The sequence below is a fragment of the Teleopsis dalmanni genome, chromosome 1 (genome assembly GCF_002237135.1).
Source record: "Teleopsis dalmanni isolate 2A chromosome 1, ASM223713v2, whole genome shotgun sequence".
Taxonomy (NCBI): domain Eukaryota; kingdom Metazoa; phylum Arthropoda; class Insecta; order Diptera; family Diopsidae; genus Teleopsis; species Teleopsis dalmanni.
This window is the reverse complement of record NC_051846.1, coordinates 26888064-26895812: the sequence shown is the minus strand read 5'-3', so window position 1 is coordinate 26895812 and position 7749 is coordinate 26888064. Positions and strand designations below refer to the sequence as shown.

Genomic DNA, 7749 nt, shown 5'->3' with positions numbered 1-7749 from the left:
CCTCTGGAACATGTTAATCAAATGCTATCATGTTAATGTCTTTTTTTTTTTTGTTGGTAAATAAAATTTTTTTTTATTAATTTTAATTAAAAAAATCATTATAAAAGGAACTTTTTTAAATAAATTTTTTTTGTCAGTTTCATTTTGTTTATATGCTGTCAACTTTTTCTTTTCTTTAGTTTTTTCTTAATAATAATACTTGCTGAATTTTTAACGAGTTTGATGAACTTTTACTTAATTTATTTAATAGAAAAGTTATGAAATTCCAAAATATTTAGAAAGAACGCAATAAAATGTCGATATATTAGCTAAATTTTTTACTTTCTCGTCTCTTTATCATAAATGAAAAGATAAATATTTGTGACTATTGTATAAGATGGCAAAAGCTTATAGTGTCTGCAGCTAAAATAGTCAATATTATTGAGTTAAATTATTTAAACGTGGGTTTTAAATAAATTATTTGTTTATATTTTGTTTATTTGGAAATTATTGTATGAAATAAGTTTTTTAACCTCTCCATTAAATTTATGTAAATTGGTAAATTAGTAAAATATTCATAAAGCGAATGTTTTATAAAGAAAGTAGAATTCTTTTTTCGCTTTTTATTTTATTTTATTTTATTTTTTTTGCATACTAAAAGCACGACATTGAACTTCTTTATATAATGAAACTATTTATAAACATTGAAACATTCAAAATTATAATATTATAAGCTATGCTGCAATAGTTGAACATAATTTTGGTTCAAAGGGTACTCAGTCTTATACTTAAGTACAGATAATTAATTGGGTTCTAACTCGGGATAGACGAAAATGTGCACAACAGAGGAACTTCACTAATAAGCCACAGTAGAATAAAATAGATCAGTAGCTAGTACTGTATCTAGTACAGTAGATAGTACTGTAGCTTATTAGAGAGTTTGAATAAGCTACAGTAGAATAAAATAAGTACAGACCTAAAGACGTTAATTCATAGCCTTATATTATAATACAAGATAGACACTGCCCATTTTGTTGTACAATTAGACTCTAATGCTACTACATTTCTTCAAGAGAATAGGTAGAGCTAACTCTGAAACAGTGAGGTATAAATCATAGTCTATGTTATATAGTACGAGGGTTCCGTGTTTTAAAACAAGGCTCTACTCTTACAATTTTGTTTTTGGAAGCAAAAGGTTAACTACGAAATTGTGATATATAGCCTCAAATTGCGATGTCAGATACTAATGTTCCATCCTGTTATACAACAAAAATCTAGCTGCTACTTTGCTTCAAACAAATAGAATTTGCTACTAGACTATGCAGGATGAATCATTTTCTTAAATAATAAAGTATGGTACGGATGTACTGTCCTGTTATATAAAAAGTCATTATTGTACGAAGTGTTAGAATGTAGCTGGTTCGTTGATTTTATAATTTGGTTAGTTGATTAGATGGGTTAGTGGGGTGGTTAGGTTGGTTGATTAATTGCGTTGTTTAGTTAGATGGCTTGATTGGATGAGTTGGATTGAATTAGTACCCTTTTATCAACCATATGGTTTTATTTTAAAACTGAGATTCACATAACCGGGATTTTGGTAACAAAATGATGAATGACAGAAGAATATACAGACTAATAAGCTCTGCTGACATTTCAACCAACCCACAACAATCTTGTTGGAAAGTTGTGGTGCTACGTAAAATATTTTAATCAAAGATCTCTGTAGATATTTACCATTTTGATATACCATAAACCGCTTTTCAACCTCACTTCTAATTAAAACGTCACTATGCTTGTAATTTCTATATGTTTTTCGTTACAAATTCAGTGCTTTATAGAAGATATGTTTGAGTTCTAAGGAATGAATTTACTTTGTTTATGATATTGAGATTTGAGAATAAGTCTTAGTGCGTGAATATAATTCCTAAACAAACATAAACAGAAAGCTATGTATACTTAGAGGGCAGTTATTTATATTAATTGTTTTGTCAATAACGAACTTGATATCAATAAGATCTTACAAAAAACTTAAATATATATTCATATTAGTTAATGGATTTCTTTAGAGTTGTTTTTGTTATGGTTTTACTTGGAAATCTCCCAAGATTGGGTTTTATAAACAATAAAAAATTAATAATATTATCATATAATTTAATTAACATATTTTTAATTCTTATTCTAACTTATTCAAACACATTAATCAATAATATTTATATTTAAATATATATATATATATATTTAGCTATATGTGCTCTCACATTTTGTACTAATGAAATAGTTTTGCTTCATTGATCTTGCATATTTATTTTGTGAAGGTGAAGTTCACGGACAACGAACAACATTTACTATATCCTAAAGGTATGCTACAAAATGTGAAAGTAATTTAGATGAAATGAAAAATATTTCTTTAACATTTCGATTCGTACTGTACATAATCTCAAATATTTAATTAAATCTAAGTAAATGAAAAGTGGATCCAAAACTTTTTGGTTTTAACATATAAACATTTTATTTTTGCGTAAGGTTCGAAAAATAAAATATCTTATATTATTCAACATAATCAGTTTCTACTCTAGTATAATAATTTTAATCCTAATCCAATATTTCTTATAAAATCCTTTGCGAATGATCACACCATTGACGATCACTTGTTAGGAGAAAACTATGAAAAATATACTTTTTTTTTAATATTTGCAAACTGTAAGCCAGGTCAGTAAAATGTATCCAGTAAAGAAGCACTTTAACACAGTCGATGGATGTTGCACTATACGCAACTTAAGGTACAAATGCAAACCGTTTCATCTTTGGTCATTTTGAGAATATGTGGAGTGACATTAATTGATGAATATTAAACTACGATGAATACATGATCTGAAACACAGACGATATGCACTCAACTACTGCATTTTCATTTTGATCATCTTGAAAATAGCTGGGGTTACGATAAATTTCAATGGTTATAGATAATTACAATAATATAAGTATCCCCAAATATGGATGCACCATTCCCAACTTTTTCATTTTAATATGTTACTTTTAATTAAATAAAAGAAAATTAAATGTTCTAAAACTGTTAACAATTTATATTGAACGTACATTTTTATGCAGGAATGCAGAGCTCGAACCACCAATAGCGCTCACCGACTTCCAGTTTTTGTCAACCACAGTCTTTGCCCTATCTAAAGAATACTCCAGTCAAACATAATATCTAACATCAAATAATGATTCAGAACTACGCAACTACAAACTACTGAGAAAGTAATGAACCGGATATATAAGTGGTTTGATTATATTATAATTGCGTACTCCTTTTTACCAAAAAAATTTTTGTTTCATTAACTACCGTTTTAAAATAAGACATCGATTCCTGCTCTTGCCATTGCAACCCGCAATTTCTTCCTGCATGGTTTTTCGAATATCAATACTCCTGTGAAGCCAAAGAGAGCATAAACGAATTAATGTCCAAATATCCACCTTTATTCTTGTCCCACAATATGTGCTTCAAACGTATGAACTTCAAGAAATTGAGGGAATGAACCATTTTATTAAGAAAAATATGAGCTGATAATATTAATAGAACCACAGTAGACCTATCGGATATTGCAATGTGCGATAGCTAAACGCACCCACCCCCTTTGAAAATCATTCAAATCAATTTCTAACAAAAATAATTCCACTCATTTTAATAATAAATTAATACATCATTTTTATTTGAGTACTTAGGTGTAGGGTGCTTAAGCATAAAATAATATGATAAAATTCAGCAAAAATACTGTTACCAATTACATAAGGATTACGTAATTTAATTTTATGACATACGTGCACACTATGTGCTAAGACACTTATCAATATCAACATAATAACTACATTATCACGCACTCTTAACGAGATCCTGGACATCAACACTACTACGTTACAACTAACTATGACTATATAATACAGTTTACAGTTTAAAACCACAACAGGTGCAGATTAAAATAGACTTCAATCCATTCTCTATTCCACTAACGTCGCTTCAAGGCTTTACGTTGTCGTTGATAGAATTCTTCCATTGCCTTATATTCGGGTTCGTAAACATCGGGGATCTCTTTGTTCAGCGATTCGTAGAAAACCATTTGTACTGTACACCTGCCATGTAGCTGCTCTTCGTACTGTCTCAACTGTTGAAAGAAGCCTGTATTGGGACGTATTTGTGGACGTATTGACTTGACGTGTAGATAGGCTTCTCGCAAGGACATGCTGGCGTGTTTTATGAGGTAAGCAATGCACAATGAAGCCGAACGACTGACGCCAGCAACGCAGTGCACTAGAGATTTACCGCCAAGTTGCCGTACTTCCTCTATCATATCAGCAACTTCATCGAAATGTGCTGCCAGATCGACATCAGGCCTGTCTGATGCATTGATGCGCAAATAGAGTGGTTTTGTGATGCTGGACAGTGGCGTATCTGGCAATTCGGGTGCTACGTTGATAATGAAACGTACTTCGAGTTGATCGAGTATTTGTGGCATGGCAACACCAGCACCGCAGAGATATAGGCTGGGCAGTAGTTCGGAGATGCCTGGGAAGGGTGTGTGTTTGTGTATGGGTTTATGACAACTGCAAAAGAAATAAAAAAAAGATAAATTTCATTAATATGTGAAACACTAAAGTTTTTAATAATTTAAAAAATAAAAATCATATTTTCTTGAACATAAATTTGTTTAAAATCGTTGAGTTATGACGAAGATTAATAAATAATTTCTGCAAAACAGCCGTAAACAACAACATTTTTGTGTTGAACAACAAATCTTAAGCAAATTGTTAAAAATAAATTATTTTGTGAATACTAAAAATATAATTTCAAATTAAGTAGCATAAATAAATAACTTAAATAAGTCGTAAAGTCTAATTTAAGAATTATTTCTTATTTTTCATATTAAATTAATGCCAAAATTCCACTTTTAAGACAAACAAATCAATTAAGAAAAAATATTTGAAATTTTCTTTTTCTAAAAACAACAAACAATTTTTTATTATTGAAAAAATAATGCGAAATTAAAAGAGATTTTTTATAAATAAAAAATAATTTTTTTAAGCCAAAAAAAAAACTATAGTAAACACCTTTGCCTCTTAATTTTTTATTTTTTAATTTTTTTTTTTTTGATGGAATAAGCATTACGTGTTGCTAAGTTCAATGTTAATAGCATAAACAGATATTGTGACGTCACGTGAAAAATATTATTCCACGCCGCTGCGTAATTGTAAGGTTGAGAAAACTCAGCCAAACTTTTTAGTTAAAGAAAAATAAAAAAAAAGATTTATTAAGAAAATTTGAAAAAAGTTCTGCAAAACAAAATATTTTTCCAAACATATTTTCCAGGTTATCCGTCTCTGATTTTGATTCTGACGTCAATTCTCATTAATTCTCATATTTGTTAGTTTGGCCGGAGGAGGGCCAAATGTGAGACATTTCTGAACGCCAACCGTAGGCGCGAAACTTTCTGAATGAATTAAGAAATGAATTCATTTTTTAAATTTTCTTTGACGTCATCAATGTTGAGGATTAGCAGAGTTAATGGGTCTGGTTTGTTTTACTCTGTTTGAGTCATTGTTCGGAATAGTAAATTTTGATTTATTTTTGGTTCGCTGTCAGGTAAAAAAAATAATATTTCGCTTTTGATGTTCGTTTGAAAAGAAAAGAAAATTTTGAAAATAATTTCACCGGATGTGGAAAATTTCAAAAATAATTTTTTCCCTTATATTAATTTTTTTAAAGCACTTAAATATTATTTTAAAATAATTTTAAATACGGATAATAATAACAATAATTATATGTGCCACGAATTTAAAAATGTCGATATTATTATGTACTTATTATGTATTATGTACTACATAACAGATTATACATATATATAGTCAATATTTGTTAGAGGATAAAATATAAATTGAGGAACTATTCTAACATATATCATAAAGCTAACAATAAAACTTAAAATATTCTAACCTCTTTAATTCTATGATCGTAATTCCATGGGTCTCTTCTTAATAGTACGCTTAAATTGAGGTAAAAGGTAATATTTATGGAAGCTTTGTCAGGTTCTAATCAAGCAACATTCCAACGATTCTAGTCAAAAACACTACACACAACCACAGTTACCTCCGATATTTTTTTACTTACAATCAATCATGCTAAGAATTTCGACTCTCAATCAAAAAAATAGATGTAGCCAAATATATGAATAGTAAAGTTATAGCTTACATAGTTATTCAAATCGTTTTATGATGGATCTACTGTCAACTTAGAACAACTTCGTAGACTGAAAAGGAAAACCGCCAATAATCTCCTATAAATAAATATGGTGTGACTCCATACCAAATATATAAATATATATGGATACATCGCTTGGATACAAACGAAGTCCAAGCACGGCATAATATGCGTTTGAAATGAAGTCATCTGAACTACTATTTATGATGAAGTAAACGGAAAAGGTTATGAAAAATTAAAATGATTAAAAAAATAATAGAGACTGTTTTAATTACTAGTTTTTGAAAGCCTATTGATACATGAATCCTAAACCTTTGGCTATGTATATTAAGCTATATTGTACTGACTGCGGTAATGATGGAAGTGATAATCAATCCCTCCTAAACTGTATAGTAGACATCTTATATTTTTTTTATTTGTTTTTAACTCTTGCTGAAAACTTTAATTAACATATCCAGGGGCTTATGGTCCCACTTCCTTAATTGGAACCAAAACATAAGGATTATCTCTGAAGTTAATGATATCAATAGCATAGTTAGAGAATCATTGGGGATGTTGTTTTCCACTTAATGCCCAAAAAACACATAATTAACAGTACCTGAAGGAGCCGATACTAATGCAATTTCTGATCAGATGTATAATATCCTAAGTAAGATACGATATTCCCTTATATGTTTATGTTTAGAGTATCGTAGACAGTCTGACTATACTTTTAATACAGATTCTAACAATAAAAAATTTGTATTAGAACACCATAAGTAATTAGTAATATCATCTGACTGACCTGAACACATATCTATTAGAATATACGGATATACGAATTCTAGATGTTCATTTAAATAATCTAATTATTTTTAAATAACTACTACTAAAAGATCATAAAAGATGAAATTATACAAAATAAATAATCAATAGGGTAAAATGAATATAGTTTAAGGTATAGATTGAAATTCATTTGACTATACTTGTGATATGATATCAATGCTACTAAAGAATCATATAAGATAATATTTTTCAAAATGAAAAAGTAGGCGTTCCGAAATCGTTTCACTTTATTTTTATAAATAAACAGAATTTTAAAGTATAATAAATTTTATATAATTTCGACAGCTTTTCAAGCAATTGAACCCATAAACCTATTTTTAGAAATAAAAATATTTATATGTTAAATAAATATTTTGGCCGCAACAATATAAAATTTAATTATTGAGATTTTCTGTTTTTGCTTACATTTAAATTAATTCAAAAATCTCTAATGAGTGGTTTTACTAATTGTTAATTTTATATAAAATTTACAATTAAAATTTAGAAAAAAAAATATTTTAATTAATGATTATGCGTTATAATTCTAGTGATTTTTATTAATTTAATTATTTATACTAAATTCATTAAATTTATATTAAATATTTTAGTGATAGTTAAATCAAATAAAATAAAGTTAAATTCAGGTAAATTAAATTAAATAAAATTAATATAAATAAAATTAAGACAAATTAAATTATTAAAATAATTGAATTAAG

The 7749-nt window shown here is 28.1% G+C and overlaps 2 protein-coding genes across 2 annotated transcripts in view; both read right to left on the bottom strand.

The window, feature by feature from the left end:
• The window catches only part of LOC119673288 (lipase member I-like), a gene marked incomplete in the record, with an annotated part of 638721 nt that overhangs the window by 432418 nt on the left and 198554 nt on the right, over window positions 1–7749 (bottom strand).
• LOC119673210 (dual specificity protein phosphatase 18-like) overlaps window positions 3688–7749 on the bottom strand; it is a 21600-nt gene continuing 17538 nt past the window's right edge. Inside the window, exon 2 of the mRNA XM_038084447.1 lies at window positions 3688–4578. Within this exon, the coding sequence (XP_037940375.1) occupies window positions 3984–4578 (595 nt within the window). The 3' untranslated portion in view covers window positions 3688–3983. The remainder of the gene's footprint in view (window positions 4579–7749) is intronic.